Source organism: Procambarus clarkii, chromosome 72 (genome assembly GCF_040958095.1).
Source record: "Procambarus clarkii isolate CNS0578487 chromosome 72, FALCON_Pclarkii_2.0, whole genome shotgun sequence".
NCBI classification, from domain to species: Eukaryota; Metazoa; Arthropoda; class Malacostraca; order Decapoda; family Cambaridae; genus Procambarus; species Procambarus clarkii.
In genome coordinates, this window is record NC_091221.1 from 17,346,698 (window position 1) to 17,368,841 (window position 22,144).

The 22,144-nt window shown below is 38.8% G+C and overlaps 1 protein-coding gene across 1 annotated transcript; it reads right to left on the reverse strand.

Moving 5' to 3' along the window:
* Positions 1-14,845: 14,845 nt before the first annotated feature.
* Positions 14,846-15,619, reverse strand: LOC123751153 (general transcription factor IIF subunit 2-like). Its single transcript, XM_045733254.1, has one exon. The coding sequence runs from the start codon at positions 15,617-15,619 to the stop codon at positions 14,846-14,848; it is 774 nt and encodes a 257-aa protein (XP_045589210.1).
* Between the last annotated feature and the right edge of the window lie 6,525 nt (positions 15,620-22,144).

Consider the following 22,144-nt stretch of genomic DNA (forward strand, 5'->3'; position numbering starts at 1 on the left):
GTCTATCCACAGATGAAAGCCGCCACTGTGAGGCGTGAACGACCTTGCAGATAATATCTTCAACCAGTGCTGGTGTTAAATAAGGGACCCCTAGACTTGGTTCCTGACGACACGTGATCAGTCAGCTTGAAACGCATCAATCCAGGATAGGTTCACCGGAGCCTGGGATGCGAAATTACGGCAATCTTAATACTTATACAGTGCCCACAGCTAAGTACCTTTTATTTGATGCATCATTTACAGGTTTAATAATAGCGGGGTGATTGCGCGTCACGCGGCACGACAACACCTAATAACAGGTGATTAGAAATTTCTCTGTAGATATCAATAATCTTGAATATGTATTGAGCAGTTAAATCAATTGCTACTGGTAGTTATTTATTTTGCAGCTCGAGAGACGAATTCCTCATGCTGTCTTCTCCATGTTAACCGTGTCAGACGTCGGTGTACCAGACTTGGAGATTAAGAGGACTGCCAGGGTTATCTAAAGGAATCTATTACCAGCTAAGGCTTATTTCTTTTTACTCATAACTTTGCAATTTGATACATTCAGAATGTTTTCAACATAATGTGTGATTTACTGTAATTCATTATTATGCTCATATTCATGTTCTTCTTTGTATGAATAATATTATATTCAACATTAATTATAGGATTAGATTATTATTAATAGAATTAGTGAACGAACCACACTGATTCCTGGACGTACTGACCTCCAGTAATAACCCCCCAATGTAGGTGTTTGAGGTTTGGTTTTTTAATAATACAGCCCATTAATTATTCTTATGATCATACTTTCTAGTCATATCCATAGTCACTGGTTTCCTCTAGAACTTTATCTAATGATCTAAATTCTCAGTTTCCCTCTTTACTTTAAAAGCGGGTGGTCCTTCGTAAATTAATTTACTACTTTAATTATTAATTAATCAGAATCAAACCCAAATATCCCACATTATGGTCCTTCGAACCGGATAGGCATTAAATTTATAATTAAAATATTAACCATTAATAACTAATCCTTGTGTGATAGAAGCTAGACTAACTATCTAATCAATTGTGTCAACTAACATTGTAACACATCAGTTAGCCTAGATCACACTAACATATTGCTACTTTTACCTCATGTATAAAGTGGCTTTAGTGGGTCATAGCCAATTACCCACAACACTTAGACCTATACCTCACACCGAGGTGAGAATCTTTAGGTCACCAGGAGCAACAGCTCACAACTTTTACAATAACACCACCCTAACACCTGCGTTAGAGTGGCCTCACCACCTAACTATCATATACTTAGGTGGTAATGACATCCACCTCACTCGTCATCCAGCCGAGGTGATCAAACACCTCAAAAACATAATTTCTTCTTTCAAGCTCATCAGTGAATCAGTAGTATTCACATTAGTGGAGCCTCGCCAACCAAGCCAAGATAATCGTTGGGGAGTAACTCCGGAATACTACCTGAGAGCTGCTAAGTACATAAATTTCAGGCTGAAAAAACGAGTGAGATTGGATGCCACATATATCCAATTTACAGCCAGACCTTACAGACAGAACCTGACCAGAGACGGTGTACATTTGTCAGGGGAATCTAGGTTGCATGTGGTTGACAAGTTAATTAACACCATCAACCATCACAAAAGGCTGTGGCTAGCAAGCCAAACTTAACTGTACATAATTATTCACCTGTGTGTGCAAGAGCACTCTTATAAAACAAAAAACCCAAAAATACAGCACAACTATATTTACCTTACTGCACCACAATAATCTTTACCCATGTTATTAGGTAGAATTTAGGCTGAGATTGTGCTGAATTTGGTACAAGCCCAGACTAAATAATTTTATAGTTCTTAGCTAGGAATTATTATGACTAGATCTAAAACTAGTCAGTGTTGTGTATATATTACATTATTGTGCTGACCCTCTACAGGGTGGGATAAATTTTGAGATAACTCTGATTGGAGTATCTCCATAATATTTCTCTTGTATACATTATTTTGTGTATCTATTTTGTGTATTGCTGGATTATCTCCATTAACTCTGATGGTGATAAGGATGAGCTAACCGGACGAGAACTAGTGGTGGAGTTCAGACAGTACACAAAATATCTAGCTATTTGTTGTTAGGTAGGTAGGTACATTCAACCTCAAGTGAGGTAAACCATAAAGTAGTCATCTTAATTTAGGCTACAATTAATGTTACCTGTTCACTAATGAACAAGTATCCAAGCTTCATTAGTAATACATACCCTAACACTGTGAAGTTTGAACCTAAGCCCAACATGGCTACTCCTGAACAATTGAGGAGAACCTACACTGGCCTTAAAGGTCACTTGACCAGATTAATCAATAAGGCTGATGACTTAACTAAAGATAATCCCATTGACTCTTATCACTTAGAGTCAACAGTTAGATTGGCTGATCTGAAATTTGATCAAGTCAGAACTGCAGGTCAATCTTATCTTGCTCTGCTAAATACTGTAGAAATTGATCCTGATGAAGTAAGTCAAATAGTAACCGACATCTCCCAATATGAAGAGGATACTCATGATAAAATTTTCAGGCTATCTAAATTAGCCAAACAGTCTGGATCCAATGCCAGCAACACTGGGTCTCACTTCAATAATCACTTACCTGAGGTTCGTTTACCTACTCTAGACTTGCCCACCTTTTCAGGATTAGATACAGAAAATTGGGACAATTTTTGGACTTCCTTTGAAGTTCACATCCATAAGAAACAGTCTCTAGACAAGGTTTCTAAATTTTCATACCTACTCAGTCTTCTCACAGGAGAGGCTAAAAAGGTCATACATAACCTTACTCTTGATGAGAGTAATTATGAGGAAGCTATAAAACTCCTGAAGTTGAACTATTGCAACAAAGAGTTAAGTATAGCTACCCTTTATTATCAATTGCTAGATCTGAATGCACCAAACAGTAGACCAGAGTCACTTCAAAGCTTCAGACTAGAAGTAGAGTCTCTAGTAAAGGCCTTAGGTACCAAGGTTAATATACCTAGTTCTGAATGGTCTATCAAGCTATTGTTACAGAGGAAATTACCTCGAAATGTCTTGACAGAGCTCTGCTCACATTATAATACTGAGTTTCTTACTCTCGATCAGATTTTCGAGGGGTTGAGGATCACAGTTAATAGGTTAAAGACTCATGACAAAATTAAACCTGAGTCTAAACCAATTAATACTGATATTTCAGTCAAACCTAAACAGACTCCAAGTAAGTCTAATAAATATAAATCCAAACCTACTCCATCCACCAGGAAAAGAAGTGGAAATGTAGGTACATATTCAGTATCTCCTTCAGAGATAACTCATGACTTGTCTACTAAAGAGACTAAGTCTATTAATCAAAGAAAGTGTCTGTTCTGCAATCAGGAACACACCACTTATCAATGCTCTGCTTATCCTACGTATAATGCTAGAGTTAAAAGGTTACAGGAATTGCACAAATGCACTAAATGTATGGGTTCTCATGATCCCAAGAAATGTGCAGTACCACTACGTACTTGCAACCGTTGTAACCAGGGTGTACACCACTACGCCTTATGTAGGAAATCTCCTACACCAACTATGCCCACTGGAGAGAATTCTACTAATTCTACGTCAGTGCAATATTGTAAAGTACATCACGAAGTGAATGTACTCGCTACTGAGTCAGGCAACAGTACTACCTTGCCTACTGCTCAGCTTAAATTAATAAACCGACGATCTAGAATTAACAGTAGAGGTCTCTTTGACCAAGGTTCCCAAAAAACTTTCATCACACAACAGTTGGTAGATGATTTAAATTTAAAACCTACCAAAAGTGTGAAGTTAAACATTTCTGGTTTCCTATCAAATAGTGGACCACGTGACTACAAGGTAGTCAAATTACTAGTTAGATTAGGATCCTCTGCCAGCCCAATTCATGCTGTGGTCGTAGATAAGATTCCTACGGACTTGCAAGTCACAGGATTAGCTCGTACAGCGAGACACCTTAAGCGAAACCGCATGAGGCTAGCGGATCATAAAATAAATTCCGATTGTCTCACAGATATTGGAATATTAATAGGCGCGGATCATTATTACAAGTTTATCACTGGATGCACTAGGCAACATGGTATGAATTTGTTGTCGTCCGCAGGGGGCAAATTGCTCACAGGACCCGTGCTTTTCAGACAAGGTCCAACGCCCACAAACCAACAAACCAATAATGTAATTGTGGCGTGACTAGGCTTAGAACAGTCACCCCTACGCTTCAGGGAAATAGCCGAGGACATTGAGTCTGACCCACCAATACATCGTTTGTGGGATTTAGACACGTTAGGCATCATCCCTGAGCAACCAAGTCCTGATGATACATGGACTTACCAGCAATATCTGGATACAGTTGTCTACTCAAATAAACAATACTGGGTAAGACTCCCATGGAAGTTAGATCATCCCCAACTTCCAGTGAATTATTTTATGGCAGCCTCACAATTGCGGTCTCAATTAACACGACTGCAGAAGCAGCCAGAGAAATTAACCATGTATCACCAACTTATCCAACAACAACTTAACAATAAGTTCATTGAAGTTGTTGAACACGATGACCGAAAAGCAGGTCATTATTTACCTCACCATGCTGTGGTGAAAGACTCACTGACAACACCTATTCGTATTGTCTTTAATTGCAGTGCTAAAGTAAAGCCTAATAGTGTGTCTCTAAATGAATGTCTCCAAACGGGACCTAGCCTAACACAAAGGCTACATGACGTATTGTTACGATTTCGTACAGGCATTTTTGCCTACACTGCTGACATCAGCAAAGCCTTTCTCCGAGTAGGATTGCAGGAGGAAGATCGTGACTACACAAAATTCCTCTGGTACAAGGATCCACTGGATCCTAACAGTGAAATAATCACCTATCGGTTCGCCTCTGTATTATTTGGTGCTACATCCTCACCGTTTCTTTTGCAAGCCACATTAGACACGCATTTGAGGAAATCAGACAGCCCTTATAAGGCAACCATTAGCGACAACTTGTATGTCGACAATTTCCAGGGGACAACTAATGATCAAGCTGATCTGGTAGAAATCTACCATGAGGCTAACCGTGAACTGTTAGGAGCTAATATGCCTCTACAGTCATGGGCCTCAAATAATAAACTACTTAACCAGTTAATTGAGAAGGAATTTCCCGATTATCAGGTACCCAGTAGCTTAAAGGTTCTAGGCGTGGAATGGAACACCAACACTGACGAAATGAATGTCAAGTCAGTGCAAACTGATAACTCCACCCTTACCATGAGAACACTGCTCTCATTTGTCAGTCAACCATTTGACCCTTTAGGCCTACTTAGTCCTATATTAATAAGGGGCAAACTCCTAATGCAGGAGTGCTGGCAACAACATATGGGATGGGATGATCCGTTACCAAGTGAGTTACAAGCCAAATGGCAAATACTCTCAACGGATTTTAATCAGTTAGGTGTTTTGAAATTTCCACGTAATGCCTCGGGACCAAACTTACCCACCAATTTGCACGTTTTTTGCGATGCCTCTGGCAAAGCGTATGGCGCAGTAGCCTATTTAGTTAACAGTGCTCAATCAATTTTACTCACATCAAAAGCAAGAGTTGCTCCCATCAAAAAGAGATCCTTACCTCAGATGGAATTGACTGCGTTGCTAGTGGGAGTAAGGTTAGCCCATTGCCTGGCAAAGACACTCAGTAATATCCACTTTGGTGAGATTGTAGTGTGGTCAGACAACGAGGCAGTCTTACAATGGGTAAGAAACAATAACAACAAAACTCCTTACGTCAGTAATCGCGTCAGGGAGATTCATGATTTATCCGCAGGTTATAAGTTTAGACATGTCCCTACTAAGGACAATCCTGCAGATTATTTGTCGAGAGGATTGACATTAAAACAACTTGTCAAATCTTCACTGTGGTTCAACGGACCTTCATGGCTTGTTGGTGGTCAGTGGCCCAAACAAAAGCCACAAGTCATCGTGACCAATATCACCACTCCCATGAAGGACCCAGAGCCTCAGCGAACATTAGCCATTAATCCTCATCATTATTCTAATTTAAGCAAATTGTTACGAGTGACTGCACACGTGTTTGATTTCCTCTCTAAAATAGGAATACGACACAAATTCCCCAATCCTGTTCATTATTGGATTAAGCGGGCGCAGCAAGAGACTTACGGAAGCGAATTTGAGAATCTTCCGGATAAACTCACTAAATCTCTGGGCATCTGGTACGATGTCAACACTCATAACATATTACGATGTGGAGGACGTTTGCTACATGCAAAGATTGACTTAGACACTAAGAACCCAATCCTTTTACCTCGCCACCACATCATAACTAAACTTTTTGTCTTACATCACCATCAATATGGTACCCTACATGGTGGAGTTTTAGATACTCTCACCGATCTTAGACAAAAGTACTGGCTTCCTCAAGGTCGTCAGACTGTTAAGACCATTATTAAATCTTGTGTAATCTGTAAGAGATACGACGCTAGAGTCTGTCCTTACCCAGGACCTCCTCCACTCCCAGAAGAGCGAGTAGTTCATCTTCGTCCATTCGAAACCACTGGAGTAGATTATACAGGAGCCTTACTCCTCACTGGTAACCCAGATAATATACCAGTGAAGGCGTACATTTGTCTCTTTACCTGTGCTACAACCAGAGGTGTACACTTAGAGGTCACCCCAGACATGAGTGCTGAAGCGTTCATTCAAGCTTTCCGCAGATTTGCTGCCCGTCGATCATGTCCTAGATTAATGATATCAGACAACGGATCTAATTTTGTAGCGGGAGAAAGCTGTTTACGAGAAGTCTGGAACCACCCTGAAGTGCAATCAGTCTTACAAAGAAGACAATGTCACTGGAAATTCATAGCACCAAGAGCCCCTTGGCAAGGTGGATTCTATGAGCGAATGGTAGGCACAGTCAAAAGATGTCTAAGGAAAACGTTACACCGACAAAGGGTCAGTTACTCAGAACTCCAAACTATTGTTGTAGAAATCGAGGCGCGAGTCAATAACCGCCCGATCACCTACCTGTCTGATGATTACACCCAGAGAGAACCACTGAGCCCCTCTCACTTGATCCATGGAGGTCTATTGAGCCCTCTCATCCCCTTAGTCGAAGAGGACCCGGTAGACCCATCCCATGTGACCAGAGGAGACTTGGTGGAAAGCTACCAACATCTTTCTAGAGTTATCAACAGGTGGAATGAGGTGTGGACTCGAGAATACCTCACAGCTCTACGAGAATACCACTACGGAGCTTCGAGTCCTTACAATAAGGTACAATTAAAACCTGGAGACCTTGTACTAGTCGACAGTGATGGACCAAGGTCCGAGTGGCCTATAGGAAAAATCGTCACCATCCACCCAGATCGACAAGGTGTCCTAAGAGTGGTTAAAGTCTTATGCAAGGGCAACACTACTCTAAAAACTTTAGAGAAGCTGGTTCCCCTAGAACTGACTGAACAAGAATATCAGCCAAATCCAGCTTCCCCAGTAATTTCAGAGGACAATGAATTTGTTCCTCCAAGCAACCGTCCCACTAGAGCTGCAGCTCAACAATGTAGGCGGAATTTGCGAGCCTATTATAACTCTGAAGAAGAATAATTTCCTTCATTTCCCACTAAGGAAACTGTGCTGATACTACGATGTGATATCGCGTAACGAAACATTACACGTCACTATGACCCAAGATATCGCATCGCTGTAGATTCTGTTAGTTTAAATTGGGAGAGTTAAATTTATAAATATTGTGTAGGCTACAAACATGTTTCAGTTGACATGTGAATAACAAGACTTAAATTCTTGTAAGTCCTTGATAAATCCGGGACGTTCGTTATGTGTGTACTAACATACTAACATACTAATGTGTTAATCTTAATTTTACTTCGGGATAGGTCAGTACAACACAGTACACTGCGACCCTGGGAATCCCCCCCCGGAGTTATGTTGGATATTTCCAACATCGAATACAACATTGTTGTATTCTCATTACTTATTACTAATCATATTAATATTGTAGTAAGTAAAATTAACAACTCGTAGAATTCTCCTGTACTAATAATTCATCTGTGCATTAGGCTAGAATTCTCACGTCATCTGACGCTAGTATTGTGTCAGATTTCTTTACAGTAAAACACATTATATACAATTTGTGTGAGAATTAAATACGATTCTCCATAATTAAAGCATTCTGTATGGCAACTGATTGCAGACGAATGGTTCTCTAACTAAAAGCCGCATAGAGCTTTAGAATCAAAACGTTTACCTCGCGATAGAGGTAGCGTCATCAATGAATGCTATGGGGAGACATTAATTCCTCTCCCTTATATCTTTACTATTCTTAAATAGTTAAATAATAATATTCCGTTCCTCTAAATAATAAACCCGTCCAGTCTTTAGAGTTTCAAGCGCGAATGCGAGAAATATTAATGTTCATGCCAATAATTTGTGTAATGAACGTCGACTCGGCGTGGGGGAAGGGACGCGACGCCATTCGGAGTAGAGTCGGTGACGGTGTCGGGAAGCGGACACGTGCAAGGCCAGAAGGAGGCAAAGCCACGCTTACCGTACTCACAAAAGACGCCATTGTCCAGTAAATAGGACACGTGTGTCTATCCACAGATGAAAGCCGCCACTGTGAGGCGTGAACGACCTTGCAGATAATATCTTCAACCAGTGCTGGTGTTAAATAAGGGACCCCTAGACTTGGTTCCTGACGACACGTGATCAGTCAGCTTGAAACGCATCAATCCAGGATAGGTTCACCGGAGCCTGGGATGCGAAATTACGGCAATCTTAATACTTATACAGTGCCCACAGCTAAGTACCTTTTATTTGATGCATCATTTACAGGTTTAATAATAGCGGGGTGATTGCGCGTCACGCGGCACGACAACACCTAATAACAGGTGATTAGAAATTTCTCTGTAGATATCAATAATCTTGAATATGTATTGAGCAGTTAAATCAATTGCTACTGGTAGTTATTTATTTTGCAGCTCGAGAGACGAATTCCTCATGCTGTCTTCTCCATGTTAACCGTGTCAGACGTCGGTGTACCAGACTTGGAGATTAAGAGGACTGCCAGGGTTATCTAAAGGAATCTATTACCAGCTAAGGCTTATTTCTTTTTACTCATAACTTTGCAATTTGATACATTCAGAATGTTTTCAACATAATGTGTGATTTACTGTAATTCATTATTATGCTCATATTCATGTTCTTCTTTGTATGAATAATATTATATTCAACATTAATTATAGGATTAGATTATTATTAATAGAATTAGTGAACGAACCACACTGATTCCTGGACGTACTGACCTCCAGTAATAACCCCCCAATGTAGGTGTTTGAGGTTTGGTTTTTTAATAATACAGCCCATTAATTATTCTTATGATCATACTTTCTAGTCATATCCATAGTCACTGGTTTCCTCTAGAACTTTATCTAATGATCTAAATTCTCAGTTTCCCTCTTTACTTTAAAAGCGGGTGGTCCTTCGTAAATTAATTTACTACTTTAATTATTAATTAATCAGAATCAAACCCAAATATCCCACATTAATAGGGTATTAAAAGTATCAACACAAGACAGAACACGAAACAATGGTTATAAATTGGATAAGTTTAGATTTAGGAAAGACTTGAGTAAATACTGGTTCAGTAAGAGGTTGTTGATTTGTGAAACCAATTGCCGCGTAACATTGTGGAGGTGGGGTCCCTCGATCCCCTTGTATTTGGATAGAACGTTTTGTGCTAGAGATAGGGGGAACAGGTTAAGGGTTTGCTATCCCGGAGCTGGCATTGGTGATATTATAAACAACATGAATGATATTATGGCTGGTAATGGGAACAATCCCATTATTTGCATTAGCGTGGGAGGAAATGATGTTGGTCGAGTCAGGAGTGAGGAACTGATTCAGAGGTATAAAACAGCCATAGAGTTAGTTAGGAGCAAGGGAGGAATCCCGATCATATGTGGCATTCTTCCAAGAAAGGGAGTGGGAAATGAATGGATATCGAGGGTACTTGGTGTCAATTGCCGGCTGGAAAGATATTGCAAATCAAATGCAATATCTTTCATAGACAACTGGGAACACTTCTATGGAAGAAATGAAATGTATGCTCGTGATGGGGTGCATCTATCGAGAGCTGGGGTTGTTGCTGTTGCGAACTCGCTAGAAGAAGTGGTTAGAGGTGTTTGTTTGGGTTTAAACTGTTAGTAGATAGAGGTATGGGAATTGATTTGGAGGAAGGAGGTAATAAAAGTATGTGTTTGTGGGAGAAAGGAATTGGCAAAACGATCAGGGAAAGAGAAGGTCCGCAAAATAACAATTCACTTAGGGTATATTACACTAACAGTAGAAGTCTAAGAAATAAAATTAACGAATTAAATGCTCTTGTCTGCACAGAAAAAATAGATATTATTGCACTTACCGAAACGTGGATGAATGTAGAAAATAGAGAACTATTAGCTGAATATCAAATATATGGATTTAAACTATTTCACACAGATAGATATATTAGACGAGGAGGTGGAGTAGCCATATATGTTAGGGACAATTTGAAATGTAGTCTCAAAGAGGGAATCAAAACAGAGCCACACACAGAAACTATTTGGATTGAATTAAACGAAAAAGCTAATAATATTATAATAGGAGTAATATATAGGCCACCAAATTTAGACAGAATGGAAGCAAAGCATCTATGGGATGAAATATCTAGAGCATCTAGATCTAACAGTATTTATGTCATGGGTGACTTTAATTTTAGCGGAATAAACTGGTTGAACAAAACAGGGAATAGTGAAGCAGAAGATTTTCTAGAATTAATTGACGATTGCTTTCTTACGCAACACATTAAGGAACCAACACGGGAAAATAATATTTTAGATTTAGTGTTAACTAACAGGGAAACGCAAATTAATGACATCGAAATAGGGAGTGAGCTAGGGAGCAGTGATCACAAAGAAATCAGATTTAGCATAGAATGGAATAGACCAGTAGGAGAAAATTCTGTTAAAGTGCCAGATTTTCGAAAAGCTGATTTTAATAGCCTAAGAAATTTTTTGGGTCAAATTGATTGGAAAGGCTTGGGTATGGGGTGTGGGCCGGTCTTGGAGCGAGACATGAACCCAGCGATAGGTGACTTAAATGGGGATTTCGATGTGGATTCAATATATAACTTATTTAAGAATATTCTAAACAAAGCACAGGAACGTAGTATACCATACAAATTGAATAGATCGTATACTAATGACCCAAAGTGGATAACAAAGAATTTGAAGAACCTTATAGGTAAAAAGAGAGCTTGGTACAAAAGGATTAAAAATGGGGAGGTCACTTTAGAACAGGAATTCGTACAACTGGTTAGAAATGTTAAAAAAGAGATAAGGAAAGCAAAAAGAAACTATGAAGTTCGCATAGCAGGGCAAGCAAAGACAAATCCTAAAGGGTTTTTTCAGTTATATCGTACTAAGACTAGGGAAAGGATAGGTCCATTAAAAACTGAGACAGGTCAAATAGCAGATAGTGATGAAGAGATGAGTAGTATTTTTAATAAATATTTTGTATCTGTATTTACTAAAGAGGAACTTAACAATATGCCTTCAGCCGAACAAGTCTATGTGGGTGGGGACGAGGACAGGTTGACGAGTTTAGCAGTTACCAGGGAGGATGTTCTTAAACAAATAGTAAAACTCAAACCAAACAAATCCCCAGGGCCGGATGAAGTGTTTGCTAGGGTGCTTAAAGAATGCAAAGAGGAGCTTTGTGACCCACTGTCAACCATATTTAATAAATCAATAGAGTCAGGCAGAGTGCCAGAGTTTTGGAAAGTTGCTAATGTGATACCAGTTTTTAAGAAAGGAGATAGATCACTTGCGTCTAACTATCGACCAATTAGCCTAACGTCTATTGTGGGAAAGTTACTCGAATCTATAATAGCAAATAAAATTCGTCTTCATCTTGAAAAACATAAATTAATAATTGAATCGCAACATGGTTTTATAAATGGCCGTTCATGTTTAACAAATTTGTTATCTTTTTATTCTAGCATTGTTGAGGCAGTTGATAGTGGTAACGATTGCGATGTTGTATACCTTGACTTTAGCAAAGCTTTTGATACAGTGCCACATGAAAGACTGATTAAAAAAATAGAGTCTCATGGTATTGGGGGTGCTATATTAAGCTGGATTAGGGCATGGCTATACCAAAGGAAACAGAGAGTTAGTATAAATGGAATCAAGTCAGAGTGGGAAAATGTTGTAAGTGGAGTGCCTCAAGGCTCTGTCCTGGGACCTCTGTTGTTTATAATATATATAAATGATTTAGATTCAGGTTTGAGTAGCAACATTTGCAAATTTGCCGATGATACGAAAATCGGTAGGGAAATTAATTCGGAGGAGGACTCACTATCACTTCAAGTTGATCTAGATAAGGTTTTGAAATGGTCAAAGGATTGGCAGATGCAGTTTAATGCTGATAAATGTAAAGTTCTGAGGTTAGGTAATGATGATAGAGTTACAAGATACGAGCTAGATGGTGTTGTGATTGCGAAGTCGGATTGCGAAAGGGATCTGGGAGTTATGATTAGTAAGAATTTAAAACAAAAGGATCAATGCATAAATGTTCGTAATAAGGCAAATCGGACACTTGGATTTATTAATCGCAGCGTTAGTAACAAGACACCTGGTGTGGTTCTCAAGCTATATCTTGCTCTAGTTAGGCCCCATTTAGATTATGCAGTTCAGTTTTGGTCGCCATATTATAGAATGGATATAAATTCACTTGAACGTGTCCAGCGTAGGATGACTAAGGTAATTCCCCAAATTAGAAATCTTTCATATGAAGAAAGATTAACAAAGCTTAAGTTGCATTCACTGGAAAGGCGAAGAGTTAGGGGTGACATGATAGAGGTTTACAAGTGGATGAATGGACATAACCGGGGGGATATTAATAGGGTATTAAAAGTATCAACACAGGACAGAACACGAAACAATGGATATAAATTGGATAAGTTTAGATTTAGGAAAGACTTGGGTAAATACTGGTTCAGTAACAGGGTTGTTGATTTGTGGAACCAATTGCCGCGTAACATTGTGGAGGTGGGGTCCCTCGATTGTTTCAAGCACGGGTTGGACAAGTATATGAGTGGGATTGGGTGGTTATAGAATAGGAGCTGCCTCGTATGGGCCAATAGGCCTTCTGCAGTTACCTTTGTTCTTATGTTCTTATGTTCTTATGTTCGATTGTTTCAAGCGTGGGTTGGACATGTATGAGTGGGATTGGGTGGTTATAAATAGGAGCTGCCTCGTATGGGCCAACAGGCCTTCTGCAGTTGCCTTTGTTCTTATGTTCCTATCCTTAGTGGCTTAGCACAAATCAATAGATTAGGCTAGATTGAGCAACATTTAGTTGGGCTCCTGCCTAACTACAGTTAAGGTTTGGCAATAAATTTATATACCATAATAATGAGGAGTAATGGAATAGTGCTATGTATTTTGTTTGGTTTTATATAAAAGACTCTTATTTTGAGTGATGTATATATAATTAGTATGGGGTAATCTCTTCAACTCTGGTATTTGATGAGTATTTATTAATATGTTATTGACCCTAACACGAAAATAATCCACACAATTAATGGATAAATTTACGTGAGTGCTTAGTCTTATGGTTGGATATTAATGTGCGCGTCAACTCCGCGGATTTAAAACCACTATTTTCCATGGATTTAAACACAAAATGACGCACTTAATTAATTTAGAGGTGCATAGCTACACTATGCATTATATTTATTGATAATTTTTATTTATTTCCTTACCTGTATTGAGGTTTGAAACCATTTTTGCTTTTTATTCCCCTTCCCTCGCCGTTTGAAACTCATAATCACAACTGTTAAATAATTTGTTAAAAAAAAGCAGTCATCGCACGTGGTAACTGACGCAATTGCGCGGTTATGGATTTCTAGAAAACTTCTGACATTCACCTACTTGAAATTAATGGTTAGTAAAATTAGTTTCTGGTCACAACCAATTTATGTTGTGGTGACAGGGGTTAATAATTTGGGTGTCAGGATTCCCAACATAACACGGCAATCGAAACTAAACTGCATGATGTAAATGGGGCCTAACCAGAACAGGATATAACTGAAGAATAACACAAGGTGTTTTATTACTAATGCTTTGATAAATAAATCCCAGTGTCCTATTTGCCTTATTTCGTCAACAGATCACTGTAAGCAGCGATTTTCCATTTTTCTTATATTCTTAGTCAAAACATTGATCTAAAATAGGTTAAGCAAGAAGAAGTTCTGTATAAGTATTTATTTTTATGATATCTATACAATGAACACGTGATATTGATACATTGAATCTGTGATATATTCAAGGTGTCATTAAAGTAAGTTAAAGGCGATGCTGCTTCTATGGTGGTGACAGTGTCGACGTTCATCACCATCAGGGGCTTAGTCACCTCCACCACCTTCACGTCAATCATTACCAGCTGCAGGGCTGGTGCCGTCACCGTCTGGACTGTGACGGAGGTCACGGGAACATCACTGACTTGGAACACGGTGTTGAGGAGGATCTGGTTGATGGGAAACACCACGATCTCTGTGACATTCTGCCACTCGTCCTGATACTGCACAGTCTGGAAGACGGGACAGAGCAGCGGCCGTGGCTTGCAGTAAAGCGTAGCGGATAGAGGCACAAGCACCGCAAGGTAGATCATAACCTCAGACTTGGAGTATGAGGCTAATATTTGCCTGGATCTTTCACGTTTTCTTTACCTTTGTACTGTGAAACAAAGTTTAGTATGAACCTAATCATACATTGAATTTTCCACAGCCTTTTCGGCAAGCTTGTAATGACGGTACTCGGGCTTGAGTTCCCACATATTCTTGTGAGGATTCTTAACATTATAGTTACATAGGTCTTTCAGGATCTCCTTTAGATATGTGATTGGTTGTCGGGTAATCTTGTGGAGATCCTTAATATTGTAATACTGATGCTTTTCAAATGCAGCAAACAACAACTCCATGACCTTATCTTTATCATCACGAATCGTCTTGCCTTCTGCCTTCTTCTTCTGCTCTAAATAAACATTATGTTTATGGTGTGAAATAGGCTTATAGCCGTTGAGGGGTCTGTCAATAAGCTTTACCGTATGAAGAGACTGGGCAGCTTTCTTCACAGCTTCCCTTTTCTGATTGATATAGTAGTCGTCCACTACAGGCTGACATTCTAGTTTGTGGATGACTTGTCCCTCAAAGGACAATTGCTGTGTCTCGGAAACTGCAGCATCCGAGCTGCTGCTGCCGAGATCTGGTTCAGAAAGAACTCCGAGTGTCATTTCTTTTAAACTATGAGAAATTACCTTGTGCTCCCGAGGAATTTTCCCGTCCTTCAAGGTGTGTTCACTAGATTTAAAGGTTATTGTCGGAGGTTTACCAGGCACCTTGGTAATCTTAAGCTTTCCAACGTCATGGCCAGCACAGTCTGCCCATTTGTCCCCCAAATATTTAGGTACCTTGACCAGCCACAGCCCACGGCTGCAATTCGTAATATCCAAGTCCATCTTAGACTGTTGGCTCATGATGGAAAACACGAGAATATATAGTTACTTGACCTCTTTATAAAACGTCTTTCCGACACGTGCTAGTGTTTCAGAAAATATCTCTAATAGGGCTGGTGAAGTTTGTCGATGTGGTGGTTGTTGTTGAATAAGAACATAAGAACATAAGAACAAAGGTAACTGCAGAAGGCCTATTGGCCCATACGAGGCAGCTCCTATTCTATAACCACCCAATCCCACTCATATACTTGTCCAACCCGTGCTTGAAACAATCGAGGGACCCCACCTCCACAATGTTACGCGGCAATTGGTTCCACAAATCAACAACCCTGTTACTGAACCAGTATTTACCCAAGTCTTTCCTAAATCTAAACTTATCCAATTTATATCCATTGTTTCGTGTTCTGTCCTGTGTTGATACTTTTAATACCCTATTAATATCCCCCCGGTTATGTCCATTCATCCACTTGTAAACCTCTATCATGTCACCCCTAACTCTTCGCCTTTCCAGTGAATGCAACTTAAGCTTTGTTAATCTTTCTTCATATGAAAGATTTCTAATTTGGGGAATTAACTTAGTCATCCTACGCTGGACACGTTCAAGTGAATTTATATCCATTCTATAATATGGCGACCAAAACTGAACTGCATAATCTAAATGGGGCCTAACTAGAGCAAGATATAGCTTGAGAACCACACCAGGTGTCTTGTTACTAACGCTGCGATTAATAAATCCAAGTGTCCGATTTGCCTTATTACGAACATTTATGCATTGATCCTTTTGTTTTAAATTCTTACTAATCATAACTCCCAGATCCCTTTCGCAATCCGACTTCGCAATCACAACACCATCTAGCTCGTATCTTGTAACTCTATCATCATTACCTAACCTCAGAACTTTACATTTATCAGCATTAAACTGCATCTGCCAATCCTTTGACCATTTCAAAACCCTATCTAGATCAACTTGAAGTGATAGTGAGTCCTCCTCCGAATTAATTTCCCTACCGATTTTCGTATCATCGGCAAATTTGCAAATGTTGCTACTCAAACCTGAATCTAAATCATTTATATATATTATAAACAACAGAGGTCCCAGGACAGAGCCTTGAGGCACTCCACTTACAACATTTTCCCACTCTGACTTGATTCCATTTATACTAACTCTCTGTTTCCTTTGGTATAGCCATGCCCTAATCCAGCTTAATATAGCACCCCCAATACCATGAGACTCTATTTTTTTAATCAGTCTTTCATGTGGCACTGTATCAAAAGCTTTGCTAAAGTCAAGGTATACAACATCGCAATCCTTACCACTATCAACTGCCTCAACAATGCTAGAATAAAAAGATAACAAATTTGTTAAACATGAACGGCCATTTATAAAACCATGTTGCGACTCAATTATTAATTTATGTTTTTCAAGATGAAGACGAATTTTATTTGCTATTATAGATTCGAGTAACTTTCCCACAATAGACGTTAGGCTAATTGGTCGATAGTTAGACGCAAGTGATCTATCTCCTTTCTTAAAAACTGGTATCACATTAGCAACTTTCCAAAACTCTGGCACTCTGCCTGACTCTATTGATTTATTAAATATGGTTGACAGTGGGTCACAAAGCTCCTCTTTGCATTCTTTAAGCACCCTAGCAAACACTTCATCCGGCCCTGGGGATTTGTTTGGTTTGAGTTTTACTATTTGTTTAAGAACATCCTCCCTGGTAACTGCTAAACTCGTCAACCTGTCCTCGTCCCCACCCACATAGACTTGTTCGGCTGAAGGCATATTGTTAAGTTCCTCTTTAGTAAATACAGATACAAAATATTTATTAAAAATACTACTCATCTCTTCATCACTATCTGTTATTTGACCTGTCTCAGTTTTTAATGGACCTATCCTTTCCCTAGTCTTAGTACGATATAACTGAAAAAACCCTTTAGGATTTGTCTTTGCTTGCCCTGCTATGCGAACTTCATAGTTTCTTTTTGCTTTCCTTATCTCTTTTTTAACATTTCTAACCAGTTGTACGAATTCCTGTTCTAAAGTGACCTCCCCATTTTTAATCCTTTTGTACCAAGCTCTCTTTTTACCTATAAGGTTCTTCAAATTCTTTGTTATCCACTTTGGGTCATTAGTATACGATCTATTCAATTTGTATGGTATACTACGTTCCTGTGCTTTGTTTAGAATATTCTTAAATAAGTTATATATTGAATCCACATCGAAATCCCCATTTAAGTCACCTATCGCTGGGTTCATGTCTCGCTCCAAGACCGGCCCACACCCCATACCCAAGCCATTCCAATCAATTTGACCCAAAAAAATTTCTTAGGCTATTAAAATCAGCTTTTCGAAAATCTGGCACTTTAACAGAATTTTCTCCTACTGGTCTATTCCATTCTATGCTAAATCTGATTTCTTTGTGATCACTGCTCCCTAGCTCACTCCCTATTTCGATGTCATTAATTTGCGTTTCCCTGTTAGTTAACACTAAATCTAAAATATTATTTTCCCGTGTTGGTTCCTTAATGTGTTGCGTAAGAAAGCAATCGTCAATTAATTCTAGAAAATCTTCTGCTTCACTATTCCCTGTTTTGTTCAACCAGTTTATTCCGCTAAAATTAAAGTCACCCATGACATAAATACTGTTAGATCTAGATGCTCTAGATATTTCATCCCATAGATGCTTTGCTTCCATTCTGTCTAAATTTGGTGGCCTATATATTACTCCTATTATAATATTATTAGCTTTTTCGTTTAATTCAATCCAAATAGTTTCTGTGTGTGGCTCTGTTTTGATTCCCTCTTTGAGACTACATTTCAAATTGTCCCTAACATATATGGCTACTCCACCTCCTCGTCTAATATATCTATCTGTGTGAAATAGTTTAAATCCATATATTTGATATTCAGCTAATAGTTCTCTATTTTCTACATTCATCCACGTTTCGGTAAGTGCAATAATATCTATTTTTTCTGTGCAGACAAGAGCATTTAATTCGTTAATTTTATTTCTTAGACTTCTACTGTTAGTGTAATATACCCTAAGTGAATTGTTATTTTGCGGACCTTCTCTTTCCCTGATCGTTTTGCCAATTCCTTTCTCCCACAAACACATACTTTCATTACCTCCTTCCTCCAAATCAATTCCCATACCTCTAACTACTAACAGTTTAAACCCAAACAAACACCTCTAACCACTTCTTCTAGCGAGTTCGCAACAGCAACAACCCCAGCTCTCGATAGATGCACCCCATCACGAGCATACATTTCATTTCTTCCATAGAAGTGTTCCCAGTTGTCTATGAAAGATATTGCATTTGATTTGCAATATCTTTCCAGCCGGCAATTGACACCAAGTGCCCTCGATATCCATTCATTTCCCACTCCCTTTCTTGGAAGAATGCCACATATGATCGGGATTCCTCCCTTGCTCCTAACTAACTCTATGGCTGTTTTATACCTCTGAATCAGTTCCTCACTCCTGACTCGACCAACATCATTTCCTCCCACGCTAATGCAAATAATGGGATTGTTCCCATTACCAGCCATAATATCATTCATGTTGTTTATAATATCACCAATGCCAGCTCCGGGATAGCAAACCCTTAACCTGTTCCCCCTATCTCTAGCACAAAACGTTCTATCCAAATACCTTATCTGGGAATCTCCCACAACTAATGTTTGCTTAGGTACTTCCTTTACTTTCTGAGGGGCCTGCGCTTCCTTTCTCTAAATACACCTGGTGATTGGTGGTTGGGAGTGGTGTTGGTAAGGGAACACAGGTGATGAAGAGAGTGACTGCAGTGGTGGTACTGCTTATGACCAACCTTGTAGTCTGTGAGCTAAATGAGTAATGAGCTAACCCGTTGTGGCCACCGGGGGGTTATGTAGCAGCTATCTCAGGTGACTGATGTTGCTGGATGATGGAACTTGTTTATTTGGTCATTTCTCGATGCCGATAAATATTCAAATTGCTAAGAACATTAGAATAAAGTTAAACTGACAATACGAGGCATGTATGTTTATACATGTGCATGAGTAGACTGTTTATGAATATGAATCAAAATATTTTTAACAAGTTAAAATATACGTTTTCTGATATAAATTCACTAGAACACGCCCAGCGTAGGATAACAAAGTCAATCCTGCAAATTAGAAACTTGTCATATGAAGAAAGATTAACTAAGTAGTACAAATTTGCATTCTCTAGAACGGCCAAGAATTCGGAGTGACTTAGTAGAGGTGTGCAAGTGGATGGATGGACACATCAACCGGGATATTAATAGGGTATTAGGAACATAAGAATGAAGGTAACTGCAGAAGGCCTATTGGCCCATACGAGAATAAAAAGTTAATCCTGCATATTAGAAACTTGTCATATGAAGAAAGATTGACTAAGTAGTACTAATTTGCATTCTCTAGAAAGGCCAAGAATTCGGAGTGACTTAGTAGAGGTGTGCAAGTGGATGGATGGACACATCAAACGGGATATTAATAGGGAATTAGGAACAAGAATGAAGGTAACTGCAGAAAGCCTATTGGCCCATACGAGGCAGCACCTATTTATATCTTCCCAATCCCATTAATATATAAGTCCAACGCATACTTGAAACAATCAAGGGATCCTACTTCTATCAAGATATGCGATAATTGGTTCCACAAATCAACAACCATGTTACCGAACCACTATTTTCCCAGGTATTTCCTAAATCTAAACGTAGGAAAATAAGAATAAACGTAACTGCAGATGTCCTACTGACCCCACACAAGAAAGCTGCTATTTATAACCACCTAATCTCATTCATATATGTCTAAGAACATAAGAATAAAGGTAAGTGTTTAGATTGCGAAGTCGGATTGCGAAAGGGATCTGGGAGTTATGATTAGTAAGAATTTAAAACAAAAAGATCAATGCCTGAATGTTCGTAATAAGGCAAATAGGACACTAGGGTTTATTAATCGAAGCGTAATTAACAACACACCTGGTGTGGTTACTCAGCTATATCTTGCTCTGGTTAGTCCCCATTTAGATTATACAGTTGAGTTTTGGTCGCCATACTATAGAATGGATATAAATTCACTTGAACGTGTCCAGCATAGAATGACTAAGTTAATTCCCCAAATTAGAAATCTTTCATATGAAGAAAGATTAACAAAGCTTAACTTGCATCACTGGAAAGGCGAAGAGTTAGGTGTGACATGATAGAGGTTTACAAGTGGGTGAATGGACAAAACAAAGGGGATATTAATAGGGTATTAAAAGTATCAACACAAGACAGAACACGAAACAATGGTTATAAATTGGATAAGTTTAGATTTAGGAAAGACTTGGGTAAATACTGGTTCAGTAACAGGGTTGTTGATTTGTGAAACCAATTGCCGCCTAACATTGTGGAGGTGGGGTCCCTCGATTGTTTCAAGCGTGGGTTGGACATGTATGAGTGGGATTGGGTGGTTATAAATAGGAGCTGCCTCGTATGGGCCAACAGGCCTTCTGCAGTTGCCTTTGTTCTTATGTTCCTATCCTTAGTGGCTTAGCACAAATCAATAGATTAGGCTAGATTGAGCAACATTTAGTTGGGCTCCTGCCTAACTACAGTTAAGGTTTGGTAATAAATTTATATACCATAATAATGAGGAGTAATGGAATAGTGCTATGTATTTTGTTTGGTTTTATATAAAAGACTCTTATTTTGAGTGATGTATATATAATTAGTATGGGGTAATCTCTTCAACTCTGGTATTTGATGAGTATTTATTAATATGTTATTGACCCTAACACGAAAATAATCCACACAATTAATGGATAAATTTACGTGAGTGCTTAGTCTTATGGTTGGATATTAATGTGCGCGTCAACTCCGCGGATTTAAAACCACTATTTTCCATGGATTTAAACACAAAATGACGCACTTAATTAATTTAGAGGTGCATAGCTACACTATGCATTATATTTATTGATAATTTTTATTTATTTCCTTACCTGTATTGAGGTTTGAAACCATTTTTGCTTTTTATTCCCCTTCCCTCGCCGTTTGAAACTCATAATCACAACTGTTAAATAATTTGTTAAAAAAAAGCAGTCATCGCACGTGGTAACTGACGCAATTGCGCGGTTATGGATTTCTAGAAAACTTCTGACATTCACCTACTTGAAATTAATGGTTAGTAAAATTAGTTTGAGGTCACAACCAATTTATGTTGTGGTGACAGGGGTTAATAATTTGGGTGTCAGGATTCCCAACATAACACGGCAATCGAAACTAAACTGCATGATGTAAATGGGGCCTAACCAGAACAGGATATAACTGAAGAATAACACAAGGTGTTTTATTACTAATGCTTTGATAAATAAATCCCAGTGTCCTATTTGCCTTATTTCGTCAACAGATCACTGTAAGCAGCGATTTTCCATTTTTCTTATATTCTTAGTCAAAACATTGATCTAAAATAGGTTAAGCAAGAAGAAGTTCTGTATAAGTATTTATTTTTATGATATCTATACAATGAACACGTGATATTGATACATTGAATCTGTG

Coding starts and splice junctions, on each gene's coding strand:
- LOC123751153 (XM_045733254.1), bottom strand. CDS start 15,619: ATGAGCCAACAGTCTAAGATGGACTTGGATATTACGAATTGCAGCCGT.